General features: G+C 43.6%; 1 protein-coding gene across 6 annotated transcripts in view; it reads right to left on the bottom strand.

The window, feature by feature from the left end:
* FAM13A (family with sequence similarity 13 member A) overlaps window positions 1–21,192 on the bottom strand; it is a 189,171-nt gene that overhangs the window by 110,230 nt on the left and 57,749 nt on the right. For 3 of the 6 annotated variants that reach the window (XM_061583032.1, XM_061583030.1, XM_061583033.1), the window contains 2 exons: window positions 20,162–20,248; window positions 1,125–1,294 (listed from right to left, as the gene is read on the bottom strand). In XM_061583032.1, coding sequence (XP_061439016.1) covers window positions 1,125–1,294; window positions 20,162–20,248 — 257 coding nt within the window. The remainder of the gene's footprint in view (window positions 1–1,124; window positions 1,295–20,161; window positions 20,249–21,192) is intronic. The other 3 variants (XM_061583035.1, XM_061583034.1, XM_061583036.1) reach the window with 1 other exon arrangement.

Here is a 21,192-nt window from a genome sequence, read left to right as displayed (position 1 = left end):
AGAGCCCCAAAGGCCAGATACAGAGGCCTGGAGGGTCAACAATGGGCCACCAGGTCTGAGGATCCCCATCCCTGCTCTACATAATGGTAGGGCCAGCCCTACATGTGCATTACTGTGCTGGCAACAGAGTTAGCTAGCTCTCGAACCAGCAACCACCTAGTTCATAGTATGAGGCTTCTTTTGCAAGCCACTCAAGGCTAGCGAGTGGTGAACAAAAAAAGGGGCACTTCTACCCTCTTCTGGCTAAAGGCAGCCCATTGGTTCCTCCCATTTAGATCCAGCTACAAATGCTTCCAGATCTGGCCAGGGTATCTTTGTGAATAATGCTCTGATTTAGCTTTTGCCTGCCTATTTGTCTCTTTAGTTCCTTGCCTTTACCACCCCTTTGCCTGCCTCCTACCTCTATGTATACCACTCCCCTTCAGACATTTTACATGATGTGTTTTATATGGCCACTGAGACAGAGCTGCGTGGTGCTTGCTGAACAGAGGATGCCACTCCAACACCACCAGTACCGGGCACTGTGTCCGCTACTGCAGCTAAGGAAGGATGACCGCAGATAGTAAGCAGCAATATTCTCAGGCTAGGATTAAAAATACTGTAATAAAACCAGGATAAAGCAAGCTCCAATCCAATTTTCTTTCGTCACAAGCATGCCTGAGAAACAGAAGCATTATTTTAAGCAACTTTTGCTTCTTTGGAAGCAGATGCACTAAGGAGAACTGCCTTTGATCTCCTCAAGGGACATACAAATCTAATTTGTCATAGAAATAGCTTCAGAGTATGTCTGACTCTTCTACCATTCCTATTAACTTTGATGACAACCATCTTCAGTCATGGGCATCTCAGGGCATATTTCTCACAGCCTGCTGTTAGCATTCCAGAGTCCTAGGCATACATGTAAGCAAAACATCCTTTTAAATAGTCCCGATAAAACACAGCAAAGGCCTGATTTAATGTGGACACAGCTGGCCGCTCAACGCTTAAAATTTCTGATAGCATTCACAGGCTCTGCTGCAGTGCTGTAAATCTGCTGTGTGCACCCAAGCAAGCTCACGGAATGCTCTGCAGAGATTATTTGCAAGCTACATATTGCATATGATGGAGAAACGAGGAACACTAACCTGGTGAAGAATGTAGAGCTGCTCATAAAGGAGATTTCATCAGCTAAATCCATCTCTTCCAAATGCAAACTGTCTGTTAAATGGATTCTAACCTGGGGAATTCCATCTGACAGTCTTGGCTGCGGCACTATGCATGCCAGTGAAGATCCTTCTTGTTTTGACTTTGCAACCTTGAAAAATAAAGTAAAATAAAATATAAAATAGGTAAGGGGCAGAGAAATCTTCCCAGCTCATTTGCAGCAGGCAGGTTGGGTGTTGATTTTTTAAAAAAAATACAGTGCAATGAATTCACAGCAAAGAATGAGTCAGCAGTTTTTTCCAACAAAATGAATGAAAAACCCAACCCCCTGCTAGAAGGCAACTGTAAAAATAAGCACAAATCTACAGCAATGTACATCAGCCAAGAACTTCACAGCACATTAAAGTCAAGCTTAAAAAATATAGCTGGGAATTTTAACAAGAACATGATGTCACAGCATGTACTGTAAGGCTTTTTGTACACTCCCTTTCAACCCCAGAAGTTACCGCCTCACGGTAATCTTCCCTAAATCATGAGATAGTCTTTAAAAAAATATGATAGTGATTATTGTGTAGTTCATAAGATCAGATTGTCATTGCAGAAATAAAGGCATACAATTATGAGTTGAAACTATTATGTACATTATGTCAACAAGGATACTGAATAGTTGAATAACAGCAACTCAACTGCAGTAAAATGAATATGCAGAACATTGAAGGATCGAGTACAGCAGTCATGGGGAACCTCTTACCCACAGGCCTAATTAGATCTGCCAAGGGTCCTAACATTGCTCATGAGGTTGTTCTTCCCCAACCGTACCCATCTTCACCATCCCCATCCAAGATTTGATGGCAGGTGTTGAGCAGGTAAAGTTGGAAAGGGCTGTAGCTCAGTGGTAAAGCACCTGCCTTGCATGCAGAAGGTCCCAGGTTCAATCCCCGGCATCTCAAGGTAGGGCTGGGAGAGATTCCGTCTGAAACCCTGGGGAGCCGCTGCTCAGTCAGTACTGAGCCAGATGGACCAAGGATCTGACTCAGTATAAGGCAGCTTCCTATGTTCTTATATTGTGGCTGCAAAGGCTCCCAGTTGTTCCTCTGTAAGCATCTAGCACCTTTTAAATACAGTGCTCCACATGCCACAAAGACGTGTCACTGAACACCAAAGTCAGGATCATTCCGACCATGGTATTCCCGATCTCTATGTATGGATGTGCAAGTTGGACAGTGAAAAAAGCAGGTAACAGAAAAATCAACTCATTTGAAATGTGGTGTTGGAGGAGAGCTTTGCGCATAGCATAGACTATGAAAAAGACAAATAATTGGGTGTTAGAACAAATTAAACCAGAACTATCACTAGAAGCTAAAATGATGAAACTGAGGTTATCATACTTTGGACACATGAGAAGACGTGATTCACTGGAAAAGACAATAATGGTGGGAAAAACAGAAGGGAGTAGAAAAAGAGAAAGGCCAAACAAGAGATGGATTGATTCCATAAAGGAAGCCACAGACATGAACTTACAAGATCTGAACAGGGTAGTTTATAACAGATGATATTGGAGGTTGCTGATTCATAGGGTCGCCATAAGTCGTGATCAACTTGAAAGCACATAACAACAACAAAAACAAACATGTCATGGAGTTGCCCCCAACAATACAGTGAATTCTGTGTGTCTATAGGAAGAATAACTTTTGGATGTGACCTCAAGGCTGAAGGTTATTTGGGAGCCACTGCTCTCAACCCTTTTACGGGTGGCTCTGACCAAGAATGGTCCCAAAGGGCAACCAAAAAGATTGTTGAAGATTGTGGCTTAGACATATCAGGATTCAGCATTCCACTTGATCTGGGAGTGCAAGTTCTGTTGTTGGAGACAGTCACAATGCCATGGTGTAGAACCTGGTGACCTTTAAAAGGACGCTATTACAGAGAGAGCACATTCAGGCCCCAAACTGCTGAACGACAGAGGCAGTTTCTTTCAAAGATCAAAGGGGAGAGACAATAGGCCACATCAAGTACATCCACAGAGCCTTGCAAGAGATTTAACCTTACGTGTTTTTTCTTTTCAAAAAAATAGATGGTCTAAAGGGTTTGTAAGTGTGGGAATGTTAGGATTCCCACCCCCACCCCAAGTTCTGCAAAGCAGAAACAAGACATAGCTCAACGCATGGCATTTAGCCTGCTGAAGCATGTGTCTATTACCTATTAGGTCATATTTAAGACAATAATACGTAGCATCTATAAAAGCAGCTTTGAGTGTTCAAAGCACTTCCCGTACATAATCCTGTAGCAACTCTTACAAACCCTTCAGACGAGGTCGGGATTATTATTACCATATTGTGGATGGGAGGACAGAGGGTGGGTGGGAAGAAGCTTGATAATGACAATCAGAATGATAGAAACACTGCTTGCCTTCATTCTGATATCAGGGGAGGATGGTCAGTGAAGTGGCATGGCAGCGGTCATCTGATCCAAGAGTGCTATTGCCAAAGATAGGACTGTGAAACCGAAGTCAACACTGATAAAATGAGCCAAGGTATCAAAGCAAGTGTTGGATCACAGTTAAAATTATCACCAGTTTTGCAAGCCATAATTATTGTTTGTAATAGTTAAGCTGCATATTGCTCTTCTGAATACAGTTTAAAAAGTGAAGTTGCATATTCATATTCTAATTTGTTTTTCATGTAATTATTACTTGCATATACTGTTCCTTGTATTTCTCCCTACCCCAGAATTCATTTCTGTATTGTGTGCTATTGATTTCCCTTTGATATTATTATGCGTAGATATTTTTATAAACAGAAATTCATTCAGTGTTTTTTCTGTCGATGTATTTAAAATAAATCTTTCCAAATGGATTGTAGCCTCCTGGGTCCTGTATGATCACCACCCTCTTGCCAACTAGGGCAAATTAAGCACTTTCAGGGTGATTTTAGGAAACCTTCCACCATCATTTATTTACCCGTGCAATTTCAAGCTGAACTATTTAATAAAATAACTTTCCCATGAGCCTCAAGTCTTTAGCATCGCAGGCTGTGGAAACCTGTGCATCACCAAGGTGAATCTCGTAACAAAACAACGTTATTCTTTAAAAATGTAAACAAAGGATAAGCATACATTGTCTTAAAAATACCAATAGATTAAAGGGTAGCCTGAATAACAAAAATGCTAGGTAAAAGTCATGCGGCTTCTGTTGCTATCTAGCTGCTGCAAACTTTTCTTGGAAAAATCCATCCTTAAACTACTTGCTCAAAATATAACCTTGGTGCTATTAACGTGGTACAACTGGACTACATTTGTTCTGCAACCCAAACATACACAAGTCTAGGGCAAAGACTTGGATGGCTTTGGAAGAGGATTAGACAAAATTACGGAGAATACAGCTATCAATGGTTACTAGCAACAATGGCTATGTTCTGCCTCCACTGTCAGAAGCAGTATGCCTCTGAATACCACTTTGCAGGAATCACAAGTGGACAGGGTGCTATTACACTCAGGTCCTGCTTGTGGGCTTCCCATGGGAGGCATCTCCTTGGCCAGTCTGAGAACAGGGTGCTGGATTAGATGGGCATTTACAGATCCAGTTTCTATTTATTTATATATTTATCTATTTTTACATTTATATCCCATCTCTCCTCCAAGGAGCTCAATGTGGCATACACAGTTCTCTCCCTCCCCATTTCATCCTCACAACAACGTGAGGCAGTAGGTTAGGCTGAGTCAGTGACTGGCACAAGGTCAACCAGTGGGGATTTGAACCCTGGTCTCCCAGGTCCTAGCTCAGCACTCTAACCTCTGTCCCCCACTGGTTCTCTTATGAAGCCAATTTACATGGAGTCAGACCATTGGTCTATCAAGGTCATTCCTACGTACCCTGACTGATGGTGGCTCTTGAGAGTCTTAGGCTGTGCTGAGGTGCCAAAGATACCGAGATCCCTCATTTTGCCAATGCAGACAGGAGGGGGATCAGCACAGGCCATGGTAGAGCCACGGTTCTCAAAAGCTGCATCTAGAAGTGCCCCCAAAGTTCCCAGCAGTAGTTCTGCAGGCTGAGACAGGACCAGCCCCTGGTTTTGGGGGAGCGCTTGGGCAAGGCACTTTCAGTGGCTCCACTTCTGAGTGAGCTCCCCTCCTGACCACCACTACAACCAGCTGTTGCTGCTTTGCTGCCTCCTCCTCCTCAACATTGCTTTCAGATGCTTAATTGGTAGTGGTGGTGAGCAACCAATGAGCAATATGAAGCAACTGCTGCTGCTGCTTCTCCCCGCCATTGTCACTCACTTGTTCACCCCTCCAGGCTAGAATGAGAGGGTGAGCAAAGAAGCAGGTAGCAATACTGAGAAGAAAGAGCAGCATGGCCAGGGGGATCTCAGTGGCGACCTCCCCTGATGGCGAGCGGCCCTTGGCATGTGCCAGACCACACCAGCCCTGACACTGGCCTGTTCTGAGACACTAATGGAGGGGTCCACTGATATAGGCTCAGGGCCTCTCCAGACTTCTTCTTTTTTTTCCAGGTGCATTCTGCAATGTGTCATTTGATGCATGAATTGTGGGTTTATACTGGATTGTCCACACATTTGTTCTGTGATGCTTCCCCCAATATTACTGCAACTCTTATGCTACAGCGCAGCAAAAGCGGGACACACCACACACACGGAACATCTGAGGTATGAAAAGTTACAGGATTTAGCAAGAAACTATGGAGCACGCACCTACTGCAAATGAAGCGCTGTGACCGCCCCGAAACTTTTGCAGGCATAAATGGTATGGAAAGTGGGATCGCACCTGATAACATCACGAGCACAAATCATTATGAATGCACAATAAAAAGGATGTCCTCACACTTTCCCGCTGTAACTTGTAAAAAATAATCAACTCTCTGGGCAGGTGCTATCAGCAAAGTGAGAGATTTATCTAAGCTGCTGTTGCTCCTCGATGAAGCAAAGTCTGCTCAGGTTACCTCTGGCTTCATAAAAGTTTACATAAGTTGGATGGCTGTCCTAGCTTGAACTGCTCGAGTGACCCTTCAGGGATAGCTTCTTTAATGAGACCCCAAAATCTAGCCAACAGAGAAGGCCACACAACCTTATTCCACCCATCCACCTGTGATTCCAGCTAAGATGTGCCTATGGCTACCAGTCTACTGAAATGGCAATCCCAGACTACATAAAACCCATCACCACACTGGCAAGTGAGCTAAGAGTCCTGCCTCTCCATTTTCTTTTCTTGGCACAGCTACATTTTAAAGGATTGAAGGCATTATAAAGTTTCCCCAAGCTTTTAGACATTGCTCCAGCCAAGGTGTTGATTTATAGGCCATTTCAGGAAGAACAGGGAATTCATGAATTGATTTTAAGTAATCCCTTGCCCAGTAGCAGGCCCTTCAGGAGGTATTTTCAGCAACAGCAAAGCTAAGACATATGAGCCTGAACCCACCACACCCAGCTGCCCCTTACTGCCCTGGCTGCTGGGAGGCTTCCAGGAAATTCTCACTGTCTCGCCTGCTTTCGCAAGGGTTCACGGAAAAGATGAGCCAAAGACATCAGAGCCCAGGCAAATGCACATAAGAAGAACATTATTGACAAAGTGGCCCACCCCAAGTAATGGTTCACTGTTCCACAGCTGTCTCTTGGTGAAAGGGATGGCACTGGAAGTTGAAAGTAAGGACAAATGTGGCACATCGCAACAAAGTTATTACAAAGATTTGGTGCATTAAGAGAGCACAAGATTTGAAGAATTTCAAAAAGTGACCAGTCAAAACGAACCTTAGGATAAATACACAAAATAATTACAGAACTGGAATAATCCCAACACAGATATCAATCAAAACAGGATGCAGATATGTGTAGCAACATATCCCAAGAAAAATGGGCCTAGATCTGGAAAAATGCTTCCAACTTACTTGTTGGAATCTGACTCCAGCTAGACTGAACAGAATATATCCAACAATAAATAATCAATGCTGGAGAAGCGGAACTCGAAATGCAAACATTTATCATATAATTTAGGAATGTCCAATTATTAAAATATTTGGGGAGTCAATACTGATGGAAATAAATAATATCCTTAGTCAAGACCTTTCCATAGCCAAATATTGTTACAATGGAATCTATCTTAAAATAATCATTCCAGAGAAAGTTCAAGAAATGGTAACCTATTTATTAACAGCAGCAAAACCAGAAATCTACAAAAACCTTCTTCCACCATCAATAAATTCCTGACTCTCTAGAAGCTTCCAGAACCAGGCAGAGAAGAGGGCCTTAGCACCTCCAGTGGGAGACAAGGCTGGAGGATAAGAACATAAGAAGAGCCTGCTGGACCAGGCCAGCAACCCATCTAGTCCAGCATCCTGTTCACGCAGTGGCCAACCTGATGCCCAAGGGAAGCCTGCAAGCAGGACCTGAGTACATGTGCGCTCTTTCCCTTCTGTGGTTTCCAGCAACTGGTATTCAGAAGCATACTGCCTCTGACTTGGGCTTCTCTCCAACCAGTTGTGAAAATAGTCAGCAAAGCCTGCTGTAAAGAGCAGGAGCTCTCCAGACAGCAGATCAAAGGGACAGACAAGAGATCTGATGGCCTGACCATCAGAAGGCCTGTCCGCACCAAGGAAAGCCCCTCCTTTTTATTGCACATTCATGACGATTTGTGCTTATTATCCAATTGGGGTGGTCCCACACAATCCTGCTTGCAAGCTGTTTGCACTTGCAAACGTTTTGGGGTGGTCACACTACTTCATTTCCAATCCGTAAATATCCCATAACAACTTGCTGAAATCCTGTAACTTTTTGTACCACAAATGTTCTGGTCTCTTTTTGTCCCACTTTTATTGCGCTACAGCCCCTCTAGTCAACAATAATGTGTTAGGACTGGGGAAGCTTTGCAGAATTATTATTATTATTATTATTTGATTTATATCCCACCCTTCCTCCCAGCAGGAGCCCAGGGCGGCAAACAACAAAAAAAGTAAAAACATTAAAACATCATAAAAATAAACTTTAAAACACCTTAAAACAAAACATCTTCAAAAACATTAATTAAAAAAAGCATCTTCTAAGATTAAAAACATTTTAAAAGGTTTAAAAACATATTAAAAAGCCATTCCAACATAGACGCAGACTGAGATAAGGTCTCAACTTAAAAGGCTTGTTGAAAGAGGAAGGTTTTCAACAGGCGCTGAAAGATAACAGAAATGGTGCCTATCTAATATTTAAGGGGAGGGAATTCCACAGGGTAGGTGCCACCACACTAAAGATCCATTTCCTATGTTGTGTAGAACAGGCCTCCTGATAAGATGGTATCTGCGGGAGGCTGTCACCTGCAGAGCGCAGTGGTTGACTGGGTATATAAGGGATAAGACAGTCTTTCAGGTATCCTGGTCCCAGCTTGTGTAGGGCTTTGTAACCCAAAACTAGAACCTTGAACTTGGCCCAGTAGCAAATGGGCAGTCAGTGAATTCTTTCAGCAGCGGGGTGACATGTTGATGATACCCTGCCCCAGTGAGCAGTCTTGCAGCTGCATTTTGCACTAGCTGCAACTTCTGGACCAACCTCAAGGGCAGCCCCAAACAGAGTGCATTACAGTAGTTCAGCCTGGAGGTTACCAGTGCATGAACACCAGTGGTCAGGCTATCTCGTCCGGAAACAGACACAGCTGTCTTACCAGTTGAAGCTGATAAAAGGCACTCCTAGCCACAGAGGTCACCTGGGCCTCTAGAGACAAAGATCGATCCAGGAGCACCCCCAGACTACAAACCTGCTCTTTCAGAGGGAGTACAACCCCATCCAAAGCAGGCAACTGGCCAATTATCTGAACTTGGGAACCACCAACCCACAGCACCTTTGTCTTGCTAGGATTCAGACTCAGTTTGTTGGCCCTCATCCAGCCCACCACTGAGTCCAGGCAGCAGTCCAGGGCTTGTGCAGCCTATCCTGATCCAGATGTTATGGAGAATAAACTGAAGCAGAATAAATCTACCCAAAATGCACAATGTCTGTGTCAAGAACATGTTGCAGAACACACCCATGATAAAAAACAAACACACACCAGCCTGGAGGGGGCCCTTAATTAAGCAAAGTCCCCAGGAGTCAGATAAAAGTTGCTTTGCAGGTCACCACTTGGGCATCCTTGTTTTAAGGAAGAAAGGATCCATCCACAGGAGTGCTCAGTTGTAGAACAGCATTTCCATGACTATTATTTATCTATTTATAAAATGTTATGAACTGCGCCTTCATCCAAAAATGAGATTCCCCAATGGTATACACAGGAGTTTAAAATACAATATAAAAATGAGAGGAAAACTCCCATTCCCCCAATGGCTATTGGGACAAACTATACCTTCCCAGCAATAAAATGGCAAGATTTTGTCATTAGGAAAGCAATTCTTAAAAAAAAAAAAAGTCCTAGCACATCCACTATCATCTCTCAGTGTACCATGGCTGCATACATCAAGAAACTTTTAGTGCCCATCACAGCACTGATTTCCATTGACATGTGCAGGCTCACACACAATGTCCACAGAAGGTTTCTTTCTAATTAAATCTCAACTGTATTTCAAGAAGTTGAGCGCATCTTGACGTACCCATGTTGCTGCTCCACACTAGCAAGGTTATCCCCTCTTCAGCAGCATTGTCTTGATAATTGGGTGAATACTTTCCCCTTTAAGACCAAAGCTGCAGTCTCCCCATTCTTCAGCAGTAGAGCGTACACTGATCATACTTTTAAAAATTAATATAAAGCAGCAAGCAAACAAGCCAGCCAGCCGCTCACAGCATAAAGGGTTCTTTGTTGCTTAGATAGGCCCTGGCAAACCTATTAAATGTTGCTCCAGCAGTGGAAAGGTGCCTGAAGAAAAATCCAGGGAGAGGATCTGAAAGATTGCAGAAGACCCATATGGTGCTTAAACTGCCTTTAGTCCAATTTGGATTGCACAGAGATGGTTATCTGGTTCTCATTGGAGAGTGAGTTTAGGTGACTGCAGACACTACAAGTGACTTTCATGTCCTCACTGTTAGCAGTTGCTGCCTAGACTAGAAGATACTGTCAAGATAAAGGGAGTTATCTCTTGACTGCAAAGACATAAGGAAGAAAATGTGTTTAGGGCTTTACAGCATCTACTGTAGTTTTGAATCTCCTTTGCCAATCGTAGACCAGCAGCTATAGAAATAGCTTGAGAATTAGTAATTGAGGAAAAGTGCCAGCCATATTCATCACTCTCTTTCAGCAGCATATTTTTTTTGGTATAAATACAGAAAAAGTCCATTTGGAGTTTACTTTGCTCACCAAAGTAATGCCTGTGCCATAATAAAAAAAATGACTCTGACGAAGTCCATGTATGTACACACAAATGGGCCAGAATGTTTCGCTGGCAAACCCTCTCCATTTATGGTATTCTGAAACTTAATAGCCACAACACAGAATTACAGCTTAATGAAAGAATTTGGGTGCCTAGTTGACACTGTTGGCATTGTTACACACCGCACGATAAATCACACAGGAACGAACTGGAGTTTCAAGGGCCACAGACAGCTCACATAAACACCATTGACTCCTGTTTCCCTTCATCATGAAGTGACTGAAAATTACAAGGGGAAGGCATGCAATGATGACTGTCTCTTTCAGTCTGTCATCCTTATTCATAGTGAGCCCAGTGCCCTTAGATATGCACACATTTCTTATTTATGCATTTAAATATTTGCATTCTGCACCTCATCCAATAGATTCCGGGGTGGTAAACAACATAAAAATACTAACCAAACCACTAAGAAATCATCTGAGGTGGCAGGTGAAAATATATAGTAGATTAAGGCATCACACTTACTAAAACTGCATGGTGAAACAGAAATGTCTACACCTGGTGCTGAAAGGAAACTGCATCACAGGCACTGGGGTCACCTCTTTGGAGAAGGCTTTCCATGACCTTCTGAAATCTGGAAGGAACCCAGTGGATCAGAGATCGGGAACTTCAGGCCCAAGAGCCGGGTGCAGTCTCTAAGTCTGGCCGTTGGGGCTCTCCCCAGGCTGCACCCCTTATCAACTCTGCTTGGCACCCTCCTTGAGTGTTTGTGTGTGACTAACAGACGTTCTTGAACTCTGATAATGCCATGCGTGCCTGGATGGAGGATAGACATATGAGTGTGTGTAGAAACTAGCCTACTGTACCAAAGTAAAATTAATACTTGCTGCTGTGCCTACATTTGCTTCTGATCCCACTCACCCCTGGCCTGTGGCCACTGGAAGATCACCTAGAAGAGAATGAGGCCCTCAGGTTGAAGAAGGTTCCCCACCCTTGTAGTAGATTGTCTAGCCCAGAGATAGGCAACCCGTGGCTCTCCAGATCTTGTTGGACTACAATTCCCATCATCCTTTGCTATTGGCCATTCTGGCTGGGACTGATGGGAGCTGGAGCCCAACAAATACCTGGAAGGCCACAGATTTCTCCTTTAATCAATCCAACTACTGTGTCTTGTCTTGAAATTTATCACTTCTCCTGGCTTGATTGAAAGCCCTTCCATATAAAAACATTTCCTACACATTGTGAGCTGGCAGAAAGTTCCAGGTTCGATTCCTGACATCTGCAGTTTCAAAGTCCCAGGTAGCAGGTGATGGTAAGGATTCTTTCTGCCTGAGGCCCTGGGGAGCTGCTGTCAGAACAGTCTGACCTGGGATAAGGATGCTTCCTAGATTTCCAAGAATGGGTTTCAGATAACTCAAGCAAAGCTTGAGTTATTGTGATATTGTTGAAATTCACTTGAGTAGAAACTTTCACAGCCAAACTAAAATTTGCCAGTGTAACTCATCTAGCCATATTTTGATAAGATTCCCCCCCCCTCTTCAACAGGAAAAATTAATGAATAACTTCACTGGAATGAATGCAATATGAGTTTAAGCAAAAAACCAGAATGGTTACAACATAAGGGGAAGCATGAGAAAGCTGCAATCCATAGAATTAGAGAGATTAAATTATTGCTTTCTTTTCTGCAGAGCTGAGATGAAAGGAGAAAGCCACATATTTTGACAGTAAGATATTAAATTATTTGGGCGTAAACAGCGACATAACTGCAGCCAGAATATTAAACACCTCACATTTCTATGTAATAACATAAGCTTAAAAGTGTACAGGACTTATATTAGAACATAAAAGGCGGCATTACCCAGACACTTTTCGACAGTAACCTTTATGTGATTTGCTCCATTATTGACAATGGCAGATTCATGTTTGCACAGGACTTTGGTATTCAAATACTTTTTCTCTGTGTTGCGCAGGAGTCCAGACCGACAGCCCATCCCACTTCTGTAAATCCATCGCTCTCACCCTGCCCACCCCTGCTCCCTGCTGGTTTCCAAAACGGCAATGATTAGTCAGGGTTTTGTTACTTGGAAAAAAGCCTTGCCACTTCTAAGCTAGCTTTACCTTGCAGTATTTTAAAAGCCGCCTTCGGAAACCAAAAGGGGCTTCATGCTGTTAGAATGCCAGTTTTCACAATGCCCAAAGAGAAGGGCACAAAGAAAATCTCAACGTGATTGAGAAGCTTTGAGAGCAATGCTTTTCAAGATGTCTTAGTGTAATCACTATATGTATGCCAGGACCCTGAATTGACAGCACATGATGCAGCAGCCTTGCTAAGCTAAGCAGATCAGCGGTCTGGTTAATGCTTGGATGGAAGACCTGCTGGGTATTTTTTGATTCTGTTCTAACACACAGGAAGCATGGATTCAGGTATCAGGAACGCAATTTGGCATTCTGAAAGTTTTGGCTTCAAGTTTCTTTTGTTAACCCCCCCCCCACTAAGTTTCTAGCCCTTATGGTTGTGAATTTAAACTTGAAGCAATGGGGCAATACTTGTTGAAATCTCAGGTGCCAGAGAGCTGACAGAGTAAGATTAGCTGTGATATTTGCCTTTCCTAGTAACTGCTAGGTATAGCATAAAATTATACAAATGAAGCAAATATACATACATTTGCATAATTTATACTTATACGTATGAGAATTCAACTGTTCTTGGAGCAGAATTTCAATTCCCCTACCTCTCTCACTCCTCTTCACTGGCACACAATACCAGCAGCAACCCTGAACCTCCATGTATCTGCTGCTTTGCTAGGAAAGTTTACGAAAGATTCATCAGAAAAGCTGGAGACTGGCAGAGTCCATTTCCTTTATTAACACTGATTCTAGCCTAAACAAAAAGAGGCTACGGATTTAGTTGCATTGTAGAGGTTGACAACCAAGGATTTTTATTGCAGGCAATAAAGCTTACGGAAGAGTGTATATACACACACACCAGCCTCAATCTCTTCAGGTCATCAAACTTTCACACATCAACAATTCTAGGGTAGGTTGGTTTGTGTTCCTAAATATTATTGCCAGGCAATTTAGTTCAACTACAAACAAGCAATCTTTACTGGTTAGCAGCGGTAAGCCTTATTAAAAATAGATCTATGGCTGTTTATCCACCATGGTCCTCTCAAGGTTAACATTTTCCTTACGTCTGTGTCATTTTAGTTAAAGCTTTTCCACTGTGATATAGGAGTTAAAGTGTTAGACTTGGACTAGGATTCAAAGCCCTGTTCAGCCATGAAGCTCACTTGGGCTAATCAGAGTCTCTCAGTCTAACCTACCTCACAAGGTTGTTGTGAATATAAAATCAGGAGTGGGAGAAGAACCATCTACACCACACTGAGCTTCTTTTAGGAAAAGTGGGACATAAATGTAATAATAAAATAACAACAATAAAGATAGCAAGAGCAAATATAAAGTGAAAATTTGACAAATGTGATTTATTTGTGCCCAAGGTCATGCTCCCCCACATGCATGTGTGTGTGTGCGCTTGCAACTGCCCAGCACACAAGCACAAATTTGTAGCACTGAATCCAAATTATGCCAACCCTTTTAAAAGTACCCTAAGAAGAAGGCCAAAGTCTGTAATAGAAGCAAAGATATTCTCATCTCCAAGATATAATTTAACTAGGGCTGCCTCCATTTAAAATAAATCTTGGTCACTTCATTGCCATGGTACACGAGCAACCCTAAACCAAACTAGCTTAATGTGAATGAGCAAGCAAGCTGGTGCACAGTCAGAAAATTGTGGCCTTTCACTTCTCCCCAACTCCTGCTGCTGCAGTAAACACTATCCATGTTTACAAGCAACCCCAGTTTGAAATTTTTCTTGCCCCAAATAAATGACAAACTGCAAGCAAGATTTGTTGTCTCCCTGCATAGCTCAAGGCAAGGAACCTGGTGCCCTGTGGACAACTCCTCCCATCATCCCTGACCATGTTGAATGGGAAGAACAGAAGTTGTAATCTTATAACATCTGGAGGGCCACAGGCTCCCTACCCCAGTTTTAGCTGATGACACCAGGAACTGAACCTGGAACATCCTGCATGCAAAGCTCTGCCACTGAGCTATGGCCCTTCTCTATAGAAAAAAAAAGCATACTCAGCTTTTACATGATTCACGCATGTATTGCAGCAGGCATCTTCTTAGGGCTCCTCTAGAAGAGCTAATTTATTGAGTATTCATCCTGAATTGTTTGCACAAGCTTACACATAGGTTAGATTATTATTGAGCATTTGGCTTGGAGGGCTATATTTGGCCCTGGACCTGAAGTTCCCCACCACTGGTCTGTTTGAATTAGTCTGCCAAGCTGCCCTTATTTACCTTTTAAATATATATATTTTATATATCCCCAGGATGCGGCTTGAAGGCACGTGAGGCCACCACCTTGCTGAACCTAAACGGATCTGGGTCTGGTTAGTGCCTAGATGGGTGAGCTCCTCGGAACAGCAGGTATGCCACCTTGCAGCCGCATGCACCTTGGACAGCTCCTTGAAAGCTTGGACTAAACCCTGGATCAGATTCCACCGTCACACTGGCAGGGGAGCCACCAGCCGCCACTGCCACTTTGGGTTCCACAAAGGAAGAAAGGTGGTATACAAATATACGAATATATCTAGCTCGGCAACCCCCAAATTCCAGCAAACACCCCGGTTGGATTCTAGATGTTACAGCCAAGTAGGAGAGCCAAACAGAGGAGGCTGGGAGGTCAAGGTCAAAAACAAGATTTGGAGGAGAAGGTCAACTCACTTTTGCCCTATTTAAAATCCTCTCCACAGCTCTGTCCACGTGCGTAGAAACTGCAGTGCAAACAACAGAAAACCTTTCCTGCCACTGATAGTCTTCCTTCCCTTCCTGCAGCATGACCCAATCAAAAGGAGGCCTTGCCTTCTGTGGATTGCCCAAAGGAAGAAGTAAACATCCTTACTGAAAGAGGAAATGAAGCCAGCTCCACTGTTTAGATAAACAAAAGAATGGTTAGCTGTGAGAGTAGCTGTTTGGGGGAGGGGGGATCTGCTCTTTGCTAAGGCTCAGAGATCTCTAAGGGGGAAAGGGTGGCCATGCACCAGGGTTAAAAACCAGGTAAAGGGCCAACTCCCCTCCCAACACCACAATTCTCCCTTTGACCTGCATGCTCAAGAAAGTCAGAAAGCTGCACCTCTTGGTTTGCAAGCCGGGTGAAGAAGGGCCCCATCTGCATTATACATTTAAAACGGTACTATACCACTTTAAAGCTTATTCCAAAGAATCCTGGGAACTGTGGCCTGTTAAGGGTGCTGAGGGGTTGTCAGGAGACTCCTATTCTCCTAAGATAGCTACAATTCCCAGAGTTCCCTGGAAAGAGGGATTGATTGTTAAACCACTCTGAGAATTGTAGGGGTCTCCTAACAACTCTTAGCAACCTTAACAAACTACAGGTCCCAGGATTATTTAGGGAAGCCATGACTGTTTGAAGTGGCACAATACCGCTTTAAATGTGTAGTGCAGACAGAGCCAAGATACTTGCTGTTCCCCCATCCTTCTCCACCAAATCCTAGAGCTGCTAGCGGCCAAGAGGTGGTTTGGTGGAAACACTGAGATGAATCAAGAGCTGCCTTTGAGCAATTTATTTCACTGCATGAAGTAGCCAAACGCTTCAGCTGAGCACTTTGAGACTGGAATCAGCAGCCTTTTACAAAAAAGAAATGAATAGTTAACTTTGCCCTTGGGGGTATAAAAGACACTTAATTTGTTGAAGAAAGTGAAGGAAAAGATATACAGCTTCATATTGCTCTCCCCTCCATCTTTTTTTTTATTAAAAAGGGGGCGCTAGTCCTGATCTTTCCTAAAAGTTCAGATACAAGAATAGAAAAGCCAGGGGCTTTTAATAACTCACAAAAATATTTTGCCATTCATCTGCTATTCTTCCTTAAAAGCAAAATAACCACATTACTGTTATAAATTGTCCTGCATACTTTAAATAGAAGAGCGACACACGTAAGTGCTTTTGTAGAAATAAAAAACAGAAGCCAGTGATACTTTTTAAATTTGATTTTCAGAGATTCCTGATTAAGTTCACCGATAAACATTTCCTCATTGTAAATCTAAAATGAGATGTGTGGATTAACACCTTATTAAATACGACAATGTTTCCTGGCAAGAGCTCAATAGAGTGCTCTGTTTCCTCCCCTCCCAACACCCCCCAACCTCCTTGGTCCACACTTGAAAGTCTCTGTGTGCCCCCATATCCTCCCACAAGTTCTTGCACACTGCCCAAAGCAAGCTGCTAGAGTTCCAGAGTTTCCCACATGTGAGGGTGGGGACTGTTTCTATATCCCACAATTCAGAGTGGGGCTGACTCAGGTTTCTGAGTATTGGGAAATATAAGTCTCTTGGTCATCTCAGATGACTGGAAGATTCAACTGGGGAAAGGGGACTCTGTCACCCTTCCCAGGATTCTAGAAATGGTTTCTTGACCAGGGCATTCTGCAGAAGGCAGAGAGAATTAAACAGGCATGTAACTCACATGGAGAAATAGATCTTGCTGGACAAACCTCGGGGGGGGGGGCGGAAGCAGAAGGAACTTCTGTTAGACTCTTGCTAGGTTCTTTGGACAGAATACAACACAAAACCTAAATGTTAAGCCAGAGACAGCCAATATGGTACCCTCTAGATATTGGTGGCCTAGTATCAGAGGTGGCTGGTGGTTCCATGTCAGTGGGGCAGTGGAATCTACTCTGGGTTTTAGTTCGAACTTTCAAGGAGCGGCCCATAGATCCTGCACATATGCCTTAATCATGCCTTTCAGAACTGCACTGAAATGTTCTGTTAGTTCATTAATGGCTGGGTGCTAACTTGTGGTTTTAAGGTGTTCCAACCTACAACATTTCCAAAGGCACTGCATTACTTCACTCATGCAGGTACTGCCTTGTTCTATGAGTATTTCATAAAAGAAACCTAACAAAAATTTTAGCAGGGCCTCTGCCACTGAAGCACTTTGGACAGCTCCTTGAAAGTTTGGACTAAAACCCGGAACAGATTCTACTGCCCAACTGATGTGGAGCCACCAGCCGCCGCTACCTACTACTCCCTTCATCCCTGATCACTGGCTATGTTGGCTGGGGATGACACTGAAGTCCAACAATATCTGGAGGGTACCAGGTTGGCTACCATAGCCAGACACACAAACTGAAAATTTGCACTTTTGTCCCATTTCGGAACTCTCTAACTCAGACAGGCACAAAGAATTTGCTCCCTTTACAAGTTTATTGCCAGTTCTTCCAACTGTTCTTTTCGTTTACCTTCCCTTTACATTTCCCAGTCTAGACTCTGAAACTCTTGTAGTTCCAAAGCCAGGAAAGAACGTGGTAAACATGGAGAGAGAAGAGAACACTATGTGATGCTGAGGAAATTGTGGGATGGATGCAGGTTTCCACAGATGTAGGAGGGACCTGCTCACACTGGCAGAAAGAGGAAAATAGTCCTGCATCTCCCATTAGAACCCCAAACCAACCTGGCTATGATTTGAGATCCAACAGGAAGGCCCTTTTAGTGGTACCTTTGCCAAATGAAGACAGGGCTACTGGGGCTCATACCAGGGCCTTCTTGGTAGTGGCATCCCAGCTGTAGAATGATCTTTTCCCTGAGATTAGGCAGACACCTAGAGTGGTTCATTTTCGGCACCTGGTGGAAATTCTCCTCTTCCACCAGGCTTTCTGAATGTTGAAATTTCACTTTGGTAATGAGGGGAGCATGTGGAGGGATGTTATATATAAAATTTGATTGTATATGTTTTAATATTTTTATAAGCGTCCGCATGTAGTTTTATAAGTTGTGACCCACCCTCCAATCATTTTACAAACGGCAGGATATAAATTTTACAAATAAACCAATAAATATGTGCATGTACACGCAGCTGACAAATAATCATACAAATGACAGAGACAGATGAATAGAAACAGATAACATAATAAAACAAAAAAGAGAGAAAAACTTCACAATGGTTCAGGCATTTGATGTAAGCAAAGTAATATTTTCTCAGCAATAGCGACTTAGAGATACAAGAATCCACCTTGCACCAAGGCAGACCATGGGTCCATCTAGCTCAGTGTTGCCTGCACTGACTGGCAGCAACACTCTGGGGTTTTAGACAGGAGTCTCTCCAGCCCTATCTGGATACGCCAGGGATTGAACATTTTGCATGCAAGGTATGTGCTCTACCACTGATCCACAGCCTTTCCCCCATTATTTGTGGTTTGAATGCTGGGACAATGCAATTTCTGTGCAACCAAAGGACTAGCTAATGAAAATATACTTGGATTTTGGGCTTCCCATAGACATCTGGTTGGCCTCTATGAGGATGCTGGACTAGATGGGCCTTTGGCTTGATCCAATGGGGCTATTCTTATGTTGTGTTCTTATGCAAGATCATGCTTAGATGTATAAGGACAGGTGTCTAAAACTGATGGGAAATGAAGGAAAGAGCCAGCAAATGTGCTCAAAGAGTGAGATGACAAGGTATAGCGGTAAGTGCAAATTATGTTGCTGGTAAATTCAGACTGTACAGCACGTGCCCCAAATGATCAAAACAACACTGCTACAAGCACACGCTAATCTTGTCCATCTTGAGTTTGCAAAGGGCACACCAACAATATGTCAGGGCTGGCTCATTTTCCCTGATTAGCTCTTTAGCTGACAATATAAACATTAGAAGCAGACGTTCTCTTCAGTCTGAGATGGTAAATGCCTAGCTTGCGTTCATACTCAGTTCACTGGGTTCAGGGAAAAAGACGTCTATAAGTAGCAGATCCCCATTTTAGTACGCTTGTCCTTACACATTCAAGCATCTAGAGATAGAGTGCCCTTGGGAACAGACATCGGGAACAGCATAAATATAATGAATGAGTACTGAGTTCTGGATGTATTGCAGTGGGCAGGGAGGCACCAATGTCAAAACTCAACCAAGATCCAAAACAAATATTGATATGTAACAGTGGAATAACTAAAAATCTCATGTCAACTTGCCCAAGAGCTGGGTAAACTTGCCAGAACATGCTGAGTGTGTGTTTAAAGCACAGCTGCAATCATTTCTACGGAAACTTCATTGTTTATGTGGTTGTTTCAAAAACGGGTGCCTGATTTATCTGTTAATTGAAAAGCTATCCAAAATTAAAGCATGCCCTAGTTATGGGAGAAAGCAAAGCCCTTCAGGCTAGTTGCTTGAATAACGCTGGCATGTGGGGGATGGGGAGACAATGCAGTTTATCTAAAAGCAAAGATACACCCTGCTGAACTAAAGTCCAGGAGCGCATTTTAATCCAGTAGTGTTTTGGGGGGAGGTGGACACATCTGGCAATCCAATTGCATCCAAACATGTTTGTTTTCTAAAGCTCTGCAGAATTGGCAAAGAATTTAAGGAATTTAGACCATTTGTGAACTTCTGTGCCCCAAAACATTCTGCACCGCTGTGGATAATGACTTTGGCTCCAAGCAAATCGAGCATCTGTTGCGCCAGATATTCTATCTGGGGAAGAATACTTGAAAGGCGCACACCTTAAGCCTGCATTTAAATGAAGGACTCTGGCCTAGTTCCTGGAGCCAGATGCTGCACCATGTGTCCATTTTTCTCCAATGTTTTATTCTTTTGCAAGATACAAGCCTTAAAGGTTGCAGTAGAACACTGGAGAGGGGGCTTTTAAATCCTTTCACCTTTGAGGGTTTCGCAGCTAAAAGTAGCTTCTCCCCCAGCTGGTTTTCCTCTGTGCTGTTACGTTTCGCCCATGCAGTAGTGAAAAGCTGGAGAGCATTTTAAAAAAAAAGACAGGGAAATGATTAAGAAGTCCTTCCATCCACTTCATCCTCCACTGTGGAACATCAGAGGAAAAATGACACTTGATTAAGCATCGCATGGAGCTGGCCCTCACTAAGATAAGAAAAAACGTGTCTGAGCTGTACTACTTCCAGACTGCAGGCAGGAGGCCACATGATGGAATGCTCCTTTATCTATACATATAACAAAACGGTAAGTGTTATGCTGTGTAGTTCAGAGCTCCACAGACATGTGGGGCTGCAAAGTGCAGCCTGGTTGAGCCACACTGGGCTCAAGGCTGGGGGGGGGGCGTGAGAGGACAGGGAAAGAAGGAGAGTGACCACATGGTGGAAGGAAGGCAAATGACTGGGACGGTGGCTCAGCCCTGCTGGACTCAAGGCTGGGGGGAGAAAGATGAGCGACTGGGCAGTGGCCCAGCCATGCTGTGCTCAAAGCTAGGAGGAAGAAGGAAGAAGGTGAGCGAGTGTGAACACCGGCCTAGCTGCGCTGGGGTCCAGGCCGCAGCAAGGGAAAGGAATGGGAAGGAATGCGAGTGGCCAGCTGGTGCCCTGGGCAACCAGCAAAGCCGTTTCATGGGAGGCCTCGACATTGCTACCACAAGGCCTCCATTTCCTCCAAGCCATGCGCTGGGAGGAGGAAGAAGGGTGGGCGACACCAGGCCACGGGCAAGGGCAGGGCAGGGCGTTGTCTTGGCAACCTGGGGTAGAGGGAGGGAGGGAAGTGCCTTAGAAACCTGGGGAATGGGGAAGTCATAGGTGATCTAGGGAAAGGGTTAGTGTGCAAAGCGTACAGGGGCACAGTCCCAAGTACAATAAAAAAAATCTTCATAGGAAACTAGCATGTCACAAAGATTCTAGTCTCACATTCTCCTCAGTGTCATTATTATCTAACCGCAGGGAATTTTTTAATA

Source organism: Rhineura floridana, chromosome 9, assembly GCF_030035675.1.
Source record: "Rhineura floridana isolate rRhiFlo1 chromosome 9, rRhiFlo1.hap2, whole genome shotgun sequence".
NCBI classification, from domain to species: domain Eukaryota; kingdom Metazoa; phylum Chordata; class Lepidosauria; order Squamata; family Rhineuridae; genus Rhineura; species Rhineura floridana.
Note: the sequence above shows the minus strand (reverse complement) of the source record. Positions and strands in the feature narration are given on the sequence as shown.